At 42.5% G+C, this 18,020-nt stretch overlaps 1 protein-coding gene across 1 annotated transcript in view; it reads right to left on the reverse strand.

The window, feature by feature from the left end:
• The window catches only part of TES (testin LIM domain protein), a 92,557-nt gene that overhangs the window by 22,232 nt on the left and 52,305 nt on the right, over nucleotides 1-18,020 (reverse strand). The window contains exon 2 of the mRNA XM_077265022.1: nucleotides 6,937-7,022. Coding sequence (XP_077121137.1) covers nucleotides 6,937-7,022 — 86 coding nt within the window. The remainder of the gene's footprint in view (nucleotides 1-6,936; nucleotides 7,023-18,020) is intronic.

The raw sequence follows: 18,020 nt of genomic DNA on the forward strand, positions 1-18,020 counted from the left end.
TTTAACAGGGATATGGTGCCCACACTGCTAAATACTGCGTGGGCTGCGTTATATACCAAATGGCTGCTATATACTATGTGGGCAGTACTATATACTACATGGCGGCTATATACTACGTGGGCAGTATTACATACTACATGGCTGCTATATACTACGTGGACAGTACTATATACAGTACTACATGGCTGCTATATACTACGTGGGCAGTACTATATACTACATGGCTGCTATATACTACGTGGGCAGTGTTAGATACTGCGTGGGCTGCGTTATATACTACATGGCTGCTATATACTACGTGGCCAGTGTTACATACTATGTGGCCTGTGTTTTGTACTGCGTGGGCTGTGCTATATATTGCGTGGCCTGTGTTATATACTGTGTGGCCTGTGTTATATAGTACGTGGGCTGTGTTATATACTGTTTAGGTTGTGTTATATACTGCGTGCCCACTGTTCTATATTGTGTGGCCTGTATTAATGCATCAGGTATTCTACAATATGTATGTATATGGCAGCCACATACTATATAGCACAGGCCACGTACTATTTGTCTGCTATATACTACGTGGCCTGTGCTATATACTATGTGGCTGCTATATACATACATATTCTAGAATACCCGATGCGTTAGAATCGGGCCACCATCTAGTAAAGGGATAAAGCTGGCTATACACACAGAAGATAACTCCCCAAAATCTGCAAACTTGGATTGGCCAAACATGCATTTTTATTTTAATGGAAGGCTTTATATCATTACTGGTATATCAATAACATTTTTATCAAAGATAATGCAAAAGATATTATAAGCTTCATCCAATTCAGAAATTATAGTTTGTAAAAAATGAATTTTCCACTCCGGAATTGATGCAAAGATTATCAACTTTTATTTCACAGATTACCCACTGTTTGCAATATTTATAAAGTTTTAGCAGATTATATGGCCTTCTTCAGAATTGAGGATACAATAAAAAACAGAAAAAGTATAAGGTATACATGAAAAGGCAAAAAGACCAAAAAGTCTTTATACAAAGTGCATGGATCACAAATATATAACAATATAAATTATATAAATGACTATACAAGTTACAGAAAAGTGTCAAGCGAAAAATAGCGCCAGGAACATCATGAAGGGCCAGCCTAATATAGATCAATGAACTTGACTAGATCTATATGTACAAAAGAAAAAAGAATCAGGTACGCACATGCTAGTGGCATGCCATGGCTGGAAGTACGTCATTATCTGGGAACCCTGCACATGTAATTCTCTGGCAGTTTACTATATACCGTATATACTAGAGTATAAGCCAGGGCTGTGGAGTCGGAGTCGTGGAGTCGGAGTTAGTTTTGGTTGGAGTCGGAGTCGGTAGAAATGTACCGACTCCAGCTTTAAAAAAAATGTATTAATATTTCATAATTGAACATTCATATGAATTTTATAAATGTTACTCAAATATATATGTTCTATCAAACTATGAACAACAGTGATAAGCAGTTCTGCTGGAGATAGAGACATTTCTTAGGGTACCGTCACACAGTGCCATTTTCATCGCTACGACGGCACAATCCGTGACGTCGCAGCGTCGTATGATTATCGCTCCAGCGTCGTAGACTGCGGTCACACTTTGCAATCACGGCACTGGAGCGATGCCGAAGTCCCCGGGTAACCAGGGTAAACATCGGGTTACTAAGCCAGGGCCGCGCTTAGTAACCCGATGTTTACCCTGGTTACCAGCGTAAACGTAAAAAAAACAAACAGTACATACTTACATTCCGGTGTCTGTCCCCCGGCGTTCTGCTTCTCTGCACTGTGTAAGCGCCATAGCCAGAAAGCAGAGCGGTGACATCAGACGTCACAGCTGTGCTCGCTTTCCGGCCGGCAGGCGCTCACAGTGCAGAGAAGCAGAGACGACGGAGGACAGACACCGGAATGTGAGTATGTACTGTTTGTTTTTTTTACGTTTACGCTGGTAACCAGGGTAAACATCGGGTTACTAAGAGCGGCCCTGCGTTTAGTTACCCGATGTTTACCCTGGTTACAAGCGAACACATCGCTGGATCGGTGTCACACACAACGATCCAGCGATGTCAGCGGGTGATCAAGCGACGAAAGAAAGTTCCAAACGATCTGCTACGACGTACGATTCTCAGCAGGGTCCCTGATCGCTGCTGCGTGTCAGACACTGCGATATCGTAACGATATCGCTAGAACGTCACGAATCGTACCGTCGTAGTGATGAAAATGGCACTGTGTGACGGTACCCTTACTTCTTCTGTGTCACTGTTCTCCACTGCCCTTATCTAATCTTATACTTGGTTAACCTCATGGTGCCCCAACCCCCCTACTTACAATGTATGAAACTGAAAGTGAAAATGTGTTGCAAATTCTTAGTAATAAAGCTCCTCCTCTAGACTAGATGTTTACTAGGTGTGCGTCTTCCAAGCATCTCACAGCTGCTACTCAGAAGAGGAAGACTGTAAGAAGTATTATCCTTTCAACAAACTTTGCATCAGTTAACTGTGAGTACATGAGGAATAACAGTATTACTGACCATTATATCAGTTGTACGACCTGGCAATAATTTTGTACAATTGTTTTTAGGAAAAACAATTGTCATTTGGATTGTGAATGCAGAATTAAAAACCTGAGAATGTCAAAGAAGCGTCACATTAAATCAGCTGTATTTGAACATTTCACCATCACTCAAGATAGAAAACATTATGTCTGTCAGTGTATGACAAATGATCCAGACGAAAACAAATGCTGTGAAGCCAAGATCAGTGCACATTCAGGCAAAGATAAAAATGCTCCTACCAGAGCTTCTAATCTTAAGAGACATTTACAGTGCTTTCATCCAGAAGTACTGAAAGCAGTGGATGAGAAAGACTGCATCCAAACCAATGAACCAGTGCCCAGCTCTTCCAGCCAAACAATGGAGCAGAGAACTTTGCAGCCATCAGTTGCAAGATATTTTGTCAGTGACAAAGTTACTGTGACAATGACTGTAGATACATTTAAAAAACAGATCATAGAGCTTGTTGTAAAGGATAGTGTGCCTATTTCATTATTTTCACGACCAGCTTTTATGTGTCTGAATGGGGAAATGGCCCGCAAGCTTGGTTTTTCTCTGGAGAGAGAGAGAGAGAGAGAGTATTAGAAAATTAGTAATCGAAGAAGCTTTTAAACAAAAGGAAGAACTTAAAAAAACTCTCAAGGGACGCTTTCTGTTTCTTAAAATGGATGCCTGCACACGTCACAGAGTGAACTATTTTGCCATCAATGTCCGATTTGTTTGTGACAAAAATGAAATAGTTACCAAGACATTGGCAGTAAAAGACACCAAAGCTCATCACACCAGTGAGTTTCTCCAGGTCTTGGTGGAAAAGGTTCTGCAAGACTATGAACTTAAAAAAGAGCAAGTTCTTTCTGTCGTAACTGACAATGCTTCAAATATGATTAGTACTATTAAGCTAATGAATGAGAGTAATGATGGTGACCAGCAGCTAGAAGAACATTCTGGGTCCACAGACACAGAAATGTTTGAAATAGAGGAACACAATATTGTAACTGAGGAACAAACTGAAGTTGCTTCAGATCAACAGCAACACAATAGTTTAGATGATCTTGTTGAAACTGTGTCAATACGTTCTTTCATTCATCACATGCGCTGTGTTGTGCATACGCTACAGCTGGCTATAAGAGACAGTCTGCAAGAAGGACATGCTGCTGCACTGATTGGCAAAGTGAGAAAATTGGCTACTGTTGTCAGAACCCCTAAAGTTGACTCAATTTTGAAGAGACGTGCTGGAAAAGGGGCAATTATTGATCAAGCCACACGATGGGGCAGTACTTGATTCAGCGCTTGGTTGAACTGAAAACCTTTCTTGTAGACATGGCTAACCCTCAACTGACGCTAAATGAAAGTCAGTGGAATCAGGTGACTGAGCTGGAAAAATTGCTAGAGCACCCATTTACAGTGACTAAAAAATTACAAGCAGAGGACTTAACTCCAGGTATTTTCTTAAAGGAGTGGAAGAACCTGATGTTTCGCCTGTCCCAAAGAGGAGGGTTAATTGTAAGTGGCATTGCTACATCAATGAAACGGAGAGAGGAGCTACTATTACAAAATAACATTCTTTTGGCAGCTGTTTATGTAGACCCAATGCATCGGATTCTTCTAGATGATCAACAGCTAACTAAAGGAAAAGAAGCTCTGTTTGAAATAGCAGTAAGGATGAAAGGGTTGCAGAACAGTCAGGAGGAACAAGAAGAATTTGGTCGTCCTGCCACATCTTCACCCTCATCAACTGATGAAGAATTTAAATTTCGAAAAATATTTGGATCACAAGGACCGTGCAAAGCGTTCCCGCATAGAAGAAGAGTCATCCCCATCAAAGAACACAGCCAGTACATTTCAGCAGAATTTTTCATGTGCACTAAAAGAAATTGAGAAATTTGACCGTTCATCAAAAATAACAGAACAACAAGCGATTCCTCTGTATCCTGACATTGTCAGAGATGTTGCCCGAGTGGTTACTGCTTTGCCACCAACCCAAGTTAGTGTAGAGAGGTTGTTCTCTGCTCTCAAAATAATTAGATCAGATTTGAGGGCATCCATGATGGAGGATTTGACAGAGGCAATACTTTTTCTGAGGACAAATTTATAGATTTCTTCTTATTAACTGCATAACAGTGTTTATTGCAAATTTACTTACAAGAGTTTAGAAAAGTTTATAAAAGTTATTTGCTATATTCTAATTGTATTCTAATAAATATAGTTTTTGCTCTAAGTGGTCTGATTACTTATATGATGGTGAGAAACTGAATAAGCACGATGTTAATATTTTACAACAGTAAATTTATTGTTACGAATTGGCCATTTTTGAAGGAGTCGGAGCCGGAACCTGATAAAAACCAGGAGTCGGAGTCACAACTGTGGCTTACCGACTCCACAGCCCCGGTATAAGCCGAGACTTTCAGCCCATTTTTTTAGGCTGAAAGTGCCCCTCTCGGCTTATACTCGAGTCATTGTCCCAGGGGGGTCGGCGGGGAAGGAGAGCGGCGGGTGTCACATACTCACCTGCTCCTGGCACGGTCCCTGCATCTCCAATGGTCTCCAGGCGCTGACAGCTTCTTGCAGCGTTGAGCGGTCACGTGGTACAGCTCATTACAGTAATGAATATGGACACGACTCTGTTCCCATAGGGGTGGAGCCGCATATTCATTACTGTAATGAGCGGTACCGGTGACTGCTCAACGCTGGAAGAAGCTGTTAGCGCCCAGAGAGACCATCAGGGAAGCTGCCAGGGACCTCGCCGGGAGCAGGTGAGTAGAATGGGGAGGGTGAGCAGCATTGCGCGATATTCACCTGTCCTCGTTCCACCGCTGGGCTCCGTCTTCCGCGTCCTCTGCTGTGATGCTCAGGTCAGAGGGTGCGATGACGTGGTTAGTGCGCGCCCTCTGCCTGAACATCAGTGCAGAGGACTCGGAAGACAGCGGCGCCCGGTGGCGGAACGAGGACACGTGAATATTGCAAGTGCCGGGGGCCTGAGCGACGAGAGGTGAGTATGTCTTTTTTTTTTTTTTTTTAATCGCAGCAACAGCATATGGGGCAAATATCTCTATAGGGCATCTTATGGGGCAATAATCAGCATTTGTGCAGCATTATATGGGGCAAATGTCTCTATGGAGCATCTTATGGGGCCCTTATTAACCTTTATGCAGCAATGTATGGGGCAAATGTGTCTATGGAGCATCTTATGGGCCCATTATTAACCTTTGTGCAGCATTATATGGGGCATATTTTAATATGGAGCATCTTATGTGGCCCATCATAAACTTTATGGAGCATTATATGGGGCGTATTTTGTATGGAGCATTATATGGGGCTCCTGATTCAATATGGATATTCAAAAACACTTAACCTACTGATATCTCAATTAATTTTACTTTTATTGGTATCTGCTTTTATTTTTTAAGTTTACCGGTAGCTGCTGTATTTTCCACCCTAGGCTTATACTCAAGTCATTACGTTATCCCAGTTTTTTTGTGGCAAAGTTAGGGGTCTCGGCTTATATTCAGGTCAGCTTATACTCGAGTATATACGGTAAGACTCTGAAGACCCCAGATCCTTAGGGCCATTCTTCTAGCACTGTTGGCCATTTCCCCTATGCCGCTCTATGGCCAGTAAACACTGTTCCAAGGCATCCCTGGTAAGCTAATGATCTGCTTTAATTGTTATACAGTATGGTGTTTTGTTGCTATAACCTCAGATAGGATTTATTTCCTTTGCAGCCCTCAAAGCCATGCTTTTCCTACTGAGCCGTATAACGGTAAACCAGTTTTTTTCTTGTATCTTCTTTTCTTATATGACTATATAACTATTGGGCCATCCTTGTCCTGTGATGTACATTTAATCTACCCGATTATTTTTTCTTTTGTACATGTAGATCTAGTCAAGTTCATTGATCTATATTAGCCTGACACTTCATTATGTTCCTGGCGCTATTTTTCGCTTGACACTTTTCTGCTATTTGTAAAGTCATGGTATATAATTTACATTGTTATACATTTGTGATTCATGCAATTTGTATAAAGACTTTTTTGTCTTCTCGTGTATATCATATTTTTTTATGTTTTTTTATTGTATCCTTAATTCTGAAGGTGGCCATATAAAACAGAAATGGCAAACAGTGGATAATCTGTGAAATTAAAGTTGATAATCTTTGCATTACCGTAATTCCGGAGTGCAAAATTCATTTTTTACTTACTGTGGAGTAGAATCTTATTTGTGCACCCTTAATTGGAGTGCTGGGCAGAAATTATAATTTGTCATATAACACATCCAAACAATCAAGTCTAGTTATGATTTGTGCAGTGTTAGAGCAGTTGGGTTGATTGGAGACCATGGCACAATGCGAAAAATGCAACACTCACCTCCAAAAATGAAGTTCAAATCCCTCACATTTGTCTTTACACTTGAAGCAAGGAGCTCCAGACCCCTCTTCATGTCCTAATGTCATCTGTAAAAAGGAAAAAAATAAATAAATGAATTCAGAAACTCTTGATCTATTATATAATTGTCTAAGGGTCACTTCCATCTTTCTGTCCTTCTGTCTGTCTGTCACGGACATTCATTGGTCGCGGCCTCTGTCTGTCATGGAAATCCAAGTCGCTGAATGGTCGCGGCAAAACAGCCACGACCAATCAGCGACGGGCACAGTCCGCCGTCAGTGCCCGCTCCATAATCCCCTCCAGTCAGCGCTCACACAGGGTTAATGGCAGCGGTAATGGACCGCGTTATGCCGCAGGTAACGCACTCCGTTACCGCTGCTATTAACCCTGTGTGACCAACTTTTTACTATTGATGCTGCCTATGCGGCATCAATAGTTAAAAGATCTAATGTTAAAAATAATAATAAAAAAAAAAAAAAAAAAATCGTTTATATACTCACCGTCCGTCGGCCCCTCGGATCCGGAACCGGCCTTTCCCGCTCCTCGCGACACTCCGGTGACCGCTCCATGCATTGCGGTCTCGCGAGATGATGATGTAGCGGTCTCGCGAGACCGCTACGTCATCTCGCGAGACCGCAATGCACTCTTGGGACCAGAGCGCGCGAGGACCGTCGGTAACCTCTTCGCCTGGATCCGGGGCCAACGGAAGGTGAGTATATAACTATTTTTTATTTTAATTCTTTTTTTTTTTTTTTTTTTAACAGGGATATGATGCCCACATTGCTATATACTGCGTGGGCTGTGCAATATACTACGTGGGCTGTGCTATACACTACGTGGGCTGTGCAATACACTACGTGGCCTGTGCAATACACTACGTGGCCTGTGCAATACACTACGTGGCCTGTGCAATACACTACGTGGCCTGTGCAATACACTACGTGGCCTGTGCAATACACTACGTGGCCTGTGCAATACACTACGTGGCCTGTGCAATACACTACGTGGCCTGTGCAATACACTACGTGGCCTGTGCAATACACTACGTGGCCTGTGCAATACACTACGTGGCCTGTGCAATACACTACGTGGCCTGTGCAATACGCTATGTGGGCTGTGTTATACGCTACGTGGGCGGTGCTATATATACTACGTGGCTGTGCTATATACTACATGGCTGTGCTATATACTACATGGCTGTGCTATATACCACATGGCTGTGCTATATACTACATGGCTGTGCTATATACTACATGGCTGTGCTATATACTACATGGCTGTGCTATATACTACATGGCTGTGCTATATACTACATGGCTGTGCTATATACTACATGGCTGTGCTATATACTACATGGCTGTGCTATATACTACATGGCTGTGCTATATACTACGTGGCTGTGCTATATACTACGTGGCTGTGCTATATACTACGTGGCTGTGCTATATACTACGTGGCTGTGCTATATACTATGTGGGCTGTTATATACTACGTGGCTGTGCTATAAACTACGTGGCCGGCCGCGAACAATCAGCGACAGGCGCAGTCCTGTGTATTCAATGTATTATTCTAAAATCTTCATAAATAAACTACATACATATTCTAGAATACCCGGTGCGTTAGAAACAGGCTTCCATCTAGTAACATTATAAAAGGACTATAGGATGCACTTTGATTCATGAAAGCTTTTATGCCAGCATTTAATGTGAACGCGACGGAAGCGTGTGACTAATCCCGTGCCGATGGGCAGGATTAGTGACTAACCCCGCCCATGTCACTTGACCATGGTTTGGAGATGGGTTTGCATGACAACCCGAGGTCTGCAGGAGACCCATGTGGTTGTCATTGCCGGATTGCTATGAGCGCCGCCCAGTGGTCAGCTCCCATAGCAAGTGAGCATTTATGCTACATACAGGCGATCTGATCATTGCCTGTGTGTAGCAGAGGCGATCAGACAACTGCAATTTCTAGTCTCCCATGACGATTATTGAAGCATGCAAAATGAAAAAAACAAAAAAACACATTTGGTATCACCGGTTTCAGGATCACCCAGTCTATCAAGCTATAAAAATAATTAACTCATTCAGTAAACGGCATAACGAGAAAAAAAATTCAAAACCGCCAGAATTACGCTTTTTGGTCACCGCTACACTGCAATATCGGGAGATCAAAAAAAAATTGTATCTATACCAAAATGGTACCAATAAAAACATCAGCTTGGCATGCAAAAAATAAGCCCTCACCCAACCCCAGATCATGAAAAATGGAGACGCTACAGGTCTCGGAAATTGCGTCTTTTTTTACCACTTAAATAAAAAAGAACCTAGACATGTTTGTGGTCTATGAACTCGAAATGACCTGGAGAATCATAATCACAGGTCAGTTTCAGCATTTAGTGAACCTAGCAAAAAAGCCAAACAAAAAACAAGTGTGGGATTGCACTTTTTTTTTGCAATTTCACCGCACTTGGAATTTTTTTCCTGTTCTCCAGTACACGATAGGTTACCAATGGTCTGGTTCAAAAGTACAACTTGTCCAGCAAAAAAACAAGCCCTCACATGGCCATTTTGAACCCCCCCCCCAAAAAAAAAAAGAAAAAAAAAAAAAAAAAAGTTATGCTCTGGGAAGCAGGGGAGCAAAAGAATGAAAACGCAAAAACTACAATACCTCAGGTCATGAAAGGGTTAATGATGTTTATTACGGGTCTTTTTTTTTTCTTTTACATAAAACGGCATTTTTAGTGGTCAAATATTTTCCATTAAATTTTCAGACATTATTTTGTATATTTAGTGCCACCCATTGGAAGTAGCAATCCTAAAAGTCAATATCAACCCTTTAACGAGTCTTGCCATATGACTTTTAGGATTGCTACTTCCAATAAGTGGCATTAGTTATATAGTCCTATTCCTCTGAAGAGGCAATTTGCAGATTTAATTTCCCAGAGGAGCACATATGGCAAATATAAGCCTTCTCACTCTGACATGCCTGGCCTGGCTTGTCATTCTCTACAAAGAAAAACGTTACCCCTTAATTCAGTCATAAGCCTCTCACCTAGCCAAATCAGATCTCCTGCTTTGCACTGATGAGGTACAATACCCGAAACACTGTGCCTGCAAACAGATTCCGATTTGGCTTTTATCCCAAGTCATATGGCAAGACTCAACTTTTAGGATTGCTACTTTCAATAGGTGGCACTTAGAGTTCTAGTCATCTTCCTCTGAAGAGGCAATTTGCACTTTTTACCACAAAAATATTGCTTTAGCACCTAATTTTGCATTTTCAAAAAAAGGGTAACAAGAGAACATGGACCACACAATTTGTTGTGTAGTTTCTCTCGAGTACACCAACACTCCAAGTGTGTTAAAAAAAACAAACCCCAAACTACTGTTTGGGCACAAAGCAGGGCTCGAAAGGGAAGGGAATTTTAGATTTTAGAGTGCAAAATTGTCTGGAATAGATAGCATACACCATGCTGCGTTTGGAGAGCCGCTGATGTGCCTAAACAGTGGAAACCTGCCATCACAAGTTACACCATTTTGGAAACTAGGCCTCTCACCTCAAGAAGTTTATCTAGAGGTGTGATGAGAACCCAGTACCGACAGGCGCTTCAAAGAATGTTATAACATTGAGTCATGGGGAAAAAAAAAACAAAAAAAATTTTCGCATAAAAATGTTGCTTTTTCCTTTTACGAGGGTAACAGGATAAAACGGACCCAAAAATCTGTGCAATTTCTCCCAAGTATGCCAATACCCCATATGTGGTGGAAAACTACTGTTTGGGCGCACGGCAGGTCTCAGAATGGAAGGAGCGCCAAAAGAATTTTAGAGCACAGTTTTGGTTCACCACATGGTACTCATAAAAGTGACAAGACAGCTTTATTTATCGGGTTAGTACGAGTACAACGATACCACATTTATATATTTTTTAAAGTTTTGTCACTTTTACACACATTTTTATTGAAAAAAAGAATTATTGATGCATTGCTATACTCTGAGTGCTATAGTTTTTTTATTTATTTTGCTGATTGCAGCTTATTTTTAAAGGGACAAGAGGACGTTTTCAGGTATACCATTTTTATTTACATTCGACTGATTGCTTTTTCATCAAAAATTGGAATAAAACTGAACTGTTTATGTGGTGTTCACGTAAGGGGTTAACTCAAGGGTGTCAAACTGCATTCCTCAAGGGCTGCAAACAGGTCATGTTTTCAGGATTTCCTTGTATTGCACAGGTGATCATTTAATCACCTGCACAGAATGATTCCAGCACCTTGTGCAATGAGAAGGAAATCTTGAAAACACGCATGGTTTGAGGCCCTCGAGGAATGCAGTTTGACACCCCTGGGTTAACTAGTGTGGCAGTTTAATAGGTTGGGTCGTTTCGTAAGCGGCAATACCAAATGTGTACTTTATTTTGTTTATTTCTGTTTTTACATAAATACAGTGTGTCCGTAAAGTCACGGTGCACTTTTGACCAGTCACAGGATCTATTTATAGTTTACATTTTGGCGCCTTCAGAGGCTATACAAGATAGCTACCAAAGGAGCCCTAAAAAAATCTGTGCGTGCTCGGCAATTACACCTAAGCAAGACTACAGTCCATAAGGTGTTAAAGAAACGTCTGTGTTTTATGGGGTACAAATTGCAGCTGTTGCACGATATTAAACCCAGCAGATAGACCCAAACGATGCGCGTTTGCTACAGATATGCTTCATGAGATCGACAATGATGCAAAATTTTTGCAGAAGATTGTGTTTAGCGATCAGGCGACCTTCCATATCTGTGGACATGTTCAGCGCCAAAACGTCCGAATATGGTCTGATGAACATCCTCATGCCTACGCTGAGTACAAACGTAACACCCCTAAAGTGAACGTGTGGTGTAGCCTGATGAATGATAAGGGATAGGTCCATTTTTTTGCAGAGCGGTCTGCGACGGCAAACACGTATCTTGACATGTTGGAATTATATGCAGTGCCACAATTTCCAGAAGGTGTCATCTTTCGGACGGCGCTCCTCCACACTACGCCACCATTGTTCGTGAGTTTCTGGATAGAACATTCCCCCAGCGGTGGATAGGCTGGGGTTCTGTCAAGCCATGGCCACCAAGATCCCTGGATCTGATGCCCTTAGACTTTTACTTTTGGGGTTATGTGAAGCAACATTTGTACATTGAATGTATCAAGGACATTGATCACTTAAAACAGAGAATCACAGACGTTATTCACTCTGTTACACCAGACGGCCTTACCCGTGTGTGGCAAGAACTTCACTATCATTTGGATGTGTGTAGTACAACAAATGGAGCCCACATCGAACTGCACTGAATAGGTATGAAACTGGGAGAGCTTTTCTTTTATTTGGAGCAGATTTCACATTTCTATTGCTTTCCAGTGACTGGTCAAAAGTGCACCATGACTTTACGGACACACTGTATACCTATCTATTGGTAGAACATTTTCTTTTTCTTTTTTCTTGTTGATATTTTAACATTTTTATTCATTTTTTTTTTAATCACACTTAGGGTAAGTTTCCATGGTCCGTAAAACGCTGCGGGTGTGACGCTGCGTTGATCCGCAGTGTCAAACCTGCAGTGGCCAGATGTTACAACATAGAGGATGGGATTTCAAGAAATCCCATGTCCACTATGCGTTAAAAGACGTCAGTGGCATCCCTGCGTAAAGGGACATGGGTTGCGTCTTTCCAGACCGCAGTATGTCTATACATAAATTTCTCATACACCATCATTAGATGCGGTAAAACCGCATCTTTATAGATCACATGCGTATTAAGTGCGGAAACGCAGCTTACTTCGCATGTCAACTAATTTAAATAATGTCTTACCTTGTGACACAGCCGGAACTTCGTGTCCACTGCAGTTCTTGCAATGAGCTGAGCTGACCTCGACAACTGCTGTGCACGTGACCGCTGGGGTTATCTCCGGTGACTTGCCACGGTCTCACGGTCAGTTGATCGTGAAAACTGCAGTGCAGGTGACCGAGTTATCTCCGGTGGGTATCTTTGGCCTCCCCCTTACTCGACTTCCCCCTCTCCAGTCTATCCTTAATGCAGCAGCCAGGGTTGTCCATCTAGCTAATCGGTATTCAGATGTGTCCGCTCTTCGCCAGTCGTTACACTGGCTGCCCATTCATTCTAGAATCCAATTCAAAAGTACTTGTTCTCACCCACAAAGCTCTCCACAGTGCGGCACCCCTTACATCTCCTCCCTCATTTCTGTCTATCGGCCTAATCGACCACTGCGTTTTGAAAAACGACTTTCAACTAACCTCTGCACTAATCCGTACCTCCCACTCCCAACTCCAAGACTTCTCCCGTGGTAAGGTTCGTGGATATTTGATCCTTACCAGCCATTTTTTTTTTTTTAATTATCATTTATTAAAAAGAGGGGGCCTCCGTGCTTTCCTCCACTTCCTGTGTCATGTATGTCTGGCTGTGTCACAAGATTCACCATTATTTAAATTCATACACATGAGTAGTAAGCTGCGTTCCCACACTTAATACGCATGTGAGTAGGAAGATAATGCGGTTTTACCGTATCTAATGAAAGTCTATGTTCCCATGGTCAGTAAACGCTGTGGGTTTGACGCTGCATTCATCCGCAGCGTCATTCCCACAACGGCCAGATGTTACAGCCTCCGGCATCCCTGCGGTGACGGACATGCAGCGCATCTTTCGAGACAGCAGCATGTCAATTTATCTTGCGGAGACGCTCTGTCTATGCAAGATAAATTTCCCGTCCAATGTATAGGGCGCGGTGATTCCGCACGGTTCAGTGAACACATGTGGAATCATCTGCGTTCAAAAGCCGGCAGCTCTTTGGACATAGAGGACATGTGCTGCATCCAAAGCGGTGCCGGTTCCTGACCGTGGAAACATACCCATTATGGGTAATTTACGCAGTGGAAACGGAGCGCCTCCACTACATAAATAGACATGCTGCGGTCTGGAAAGACGCTCCGCATGTCTGTCTCCACGGGCATCGGTGTATGCATAGTGGGCATGGGATTTCTTGAAATCCCATCCACTATGCTGTAACAGCTGGATGCTGCGGGTTTGACACTGCAGATGTATGCAGCGTCCAACCAGCAGCGTTTACTAACTGTGGGAACATACCCCCAATATATCTGCAAACAGGAAATTATTTTTTTTCCTCCCGAGAAGCCAACTTTCAATTAGCTTTATTTCTAGTGACAAAAAAAAACAAAAAAAAAAAAAAACAGCATGCAATGAAAAAAAAGCATCAAAAACACAGGTGATCTGCCAGTGACCTCAGATGCAGATTTCACCCGAGTCAAATCCTGAGCATTCCTGACCGTGGAAACATACCCTTAGTCTTTCAATGGAACTTTAACTTTCATTACTCTTATTGCTGGTGTAATGCATCACAATGCACCAGTATTGCAACGCATTATAGCAATCAGTATTACAACGACGGAAGGCTGTTAGACCATGATCTTGGCTGGCTGACCCGGAGGTAGTCATGGCAATGATTAGGCCCTCAAAATGACGTCGCAGGGATGCCAATCAGAACGGAGCGTGATTGCCCCCCCCTCTCCTAGCCTCCCAAATGCTGCAATCAGGCAGGCATCACAAATGCTGCCCTCACCACTCCTGGCAGCGACAGTCAGGGCTTGACTATCATGTAAACTGAGCTCCTGGCAGTGATCAAGTGGGTACAGCTCCTGTGCCGTGCATATTCCCCATATCGTACCCATAAGTCAAAGGTCTGGAACCCCTATTTGACCAAGATATATGGGTACGTCAAGTGTTGTGAAGGGGTTAAAATATGGTCAGTTAATGGTCACAAACAGACCCCACTGACTAATAAGAAGGTCCATGGTAGTCAAAGTTTCAGTGAAGCATATTGGGTCAGGTCTCAACTCAAAAGTTACCGTAGTACAAAGCTGCTGAAAAAGTTAATGCAGGCTATAATACAGTGGTGTTAGAACACACAGTGCACCACAACCACAAACCAAAGCTTATAGTGATCCCTGCTCAAAATTGAAAGTACCTACAATGTGCATATGAGTATCAGAACAAGACCATGCAGCAATAGAAGAAGGTGGCCAGGTCTAATGAATTGCTGACAAAGTGCATGATTATCATTCACAATGGCATGCGAATATATTCACCCACCCTTGGCATTAATTGTATTTCACTATCTCACAACCTGTAATTTTAGTTCTTTTTTGGAGGGTTTGCATCAGTTCATGTAAAGAATATGCCTACAACTGTGAACATTTGATTTTCTCTGTATTGTGTAGCGAACAACAAATAGGACAAACTAAATGAAAACTTCAGTGTACGTAACTATTCACTCCCCTAAAGTCAGTACTTTGTAGAGACTCCTTTTGCGGTAATTACAGCTGCAAGTCGCTTTGGATAAGTCTCTATTAGTGATGAGCGAGTGTACTCGTTGCTCGGGTTTTTCTGAGCACGCTCAGGTGGTCTCCGAGTATTTGTGACTGCTCGGAGATTAGGTTTTCATCGGCTCAGCAGAATGATTTACAGCTATTAGCCTGCTTGATTACATGTGGGGATTACCTAGCCACCAGGCAACCCCCACATGTACTCAGCCTGGCTAATAGCTGTAAATCATTCAGCTGCCGTGATGAAAACGAAATCTCCGCACACTAACAAATATGCGGAGGTCACCCGAGCAACGAGTACACTCCCTCATCACTAGTCTCTATGAGCTTTCCACATCTTGCCACTGGGATTTTTGCCCTTTCCTCAAGGAAAAACTGCTCCAGCTACTTCAAGTTAGACGATTTCCTCTAGTGACCAGTAATCTTCAAGTCTATCCACAGACAGGGCTTTTACTAGGTCACAGCAATACATTTAGGTTTCTTCTTAAATCACTTGAATGTTGCTTTAGCACTATGCTTTGGGCCACTGTCTTGTTGGAAAGTGAACCTCCGTCCCAGTCTCAAATCCCTGACAAACAAACAGGTTTTGCTCAAGAATATACCTGTATTCCTCACCATCCATCTTCCCCTCAACTAGGACAGTATTCTCTGTCCCTGCTACTGAAAAACATACCCACAGCATGATGCTGCCACCACGTTTCACTGTGGGGATGGTGTTCTGTGTTGGTTTGACGCCAGACATAGCATTTACCAAGCCCTACAAATGGTGTGTGTAAACAAAGGCTTTTTCCTACCCACTCTTCCATAACAGCCACCTTCATGGAGTATACGGCTTATTGTGATCATATGGACAGATACTCCACACTCTGCTTGGGAACTCTACACTCTTTCAGTGTTCCCTTTAGCCTCTGTGCTGCTCTGATTAATGCACTCCTTTCCCTGGCTGAGAGTTTTGGTGGGTGGCAGGTTTGTTGTGGTACCATGTTCTTTCCATTTGAAGATAATGGATTAGATGGTCATGGCGTTGTTTGGTTACTGGTGCTTCTTGTTGCAGCTTCTGTGGCCTTTCAGAAAAGGTATGTATAAAGGTGTGTGACTGACCATGTGACACCTAGAGCACACAGGCGGACTTCCTTTCGCTAAGCATGGGATTCATGAAGATAAATATGCTTGCACCAAAAATGTTTAGGGGCTTCATATCGCAAAAGGGGTGAATACATATGCACAAGCCAATTTTTAGTTATTTGAGCCCATAAATTTGATTTAAGCCTATATTTTTCTCATTTTGCCAACCTGGACTACTTAGTGCTGATGCATCACACACAAATTGGATTACAAAAAAATTTGAACACAAGATGTAAAATAACAAAATAGTTAAAAAGCCAATTGGGGGGTGGGGGAGGGATATTTTCACAAGTCACTGTACTTGGAAAAAAGATGGTACCAGGATGCTGTATGTGAAAAGGATAAACTAGCAGTGACATTGTGATGCACTGAGAAATGTTCTATTGGGAACCCTCAGATCTTAGTTTTTATGTCATACCTAAACATAGCCGAGGACTAAGTACACATACACCCCTTCCCTACCAATAAAATTCCATAACTGCAGAGGCCGTTTTCAGCTGGATAATGCTCCTGTACCACATAATACAGGGCATCTTAAGAGGTATATGGAGTCCATAGCTCAGTGCAGTTTAGGTGCAATTAGTATTATGTAATTACAACATTAGGCAGGTGGTTATAATGTTACTGCTAACTACTATAATACATTAGCTCTGTTAGTTGTCATATTCTGATGCCCAGTATACACCATGAATAAACAACTCCACAATGGAATGTGAAGAGGCTGCTTTATTCCTTGTTCTCAAAGTCAACTAGTTAATGGTGTGCCAGAACTATTATTATACAAGTCTGATTTGACAAAGTGAACCCACAAAAGAACTAAGATTTAGCCTGAACAGGATTGATACATTATTTCAGCGTTTCTATTCAGGATATATAGTGCCCATCTTTAATAAAGAAAGAAAAAAAAAATGAATTCCCACTGTGAAAGACTAAGCCCCCCAAGATGTAATTGCCTCATAAATTGGCAGGGAAAAGAAAAAAATTCCTTCCAAACTTGAAATGGAAAAGGAAAAACTCCTTCAAAGATGACAAGAACACGATCCCAGCTTCTCTCCACCACTGCGTACTGTCTACTGATATATTTGTATACAGTTATTAGGTCACATCTAAGTCACTGATCTTCAGAAGTAGATGACCGAAACTTCAGGAATATTTCTTAGGCCGGTTTCACACGTCAGTGGCTCCGGTACGTGAGGTGACAGTTTCCTCACGTACCGGAGACACCGACACACGTAGACCCATAAAAATCAATGCATCTGTGCAGATGTCATTGATTTTTTGCGGACCGTGTCTCCGTGTGCCAAACACGGAGACATGTCAGTGTTCGTGGGAGCGCACGTATTACACGGACCCATTAAAGTCAATGGGTCCGTGTAAAACACGGACCACACACGGACGTTCTCCGTCTGGGGTCCGTGTGCGTGCAGGGGACAGCGCTACAGTAAGCGCTGTCCCCCCCACATTGTGCTGAAGCCGCGATTCATATGTTCCCTGCAGCAGCGTTTGCACAGGGGGTGGGAGGGCGGCGGACACAGATCTTTATTTTAAACACT

The sequence above is a fragment of the Ranitomeya variabilis genome, chromosome 5 (assembly GCF_051348905.1).
Source record: "Ranitomeya variabilis isolate aRanVar5 chromosome 5, aRanVar5.hap1, whole genome shotgun sequence".
Taxonomy (NCBI): domain Eukaryota; kingdom Metazoa; phylum Chordata; class Amphibia; order Anura; family Dendrobatidae; genus Ranitomeya; species Ranitomeya variabilis.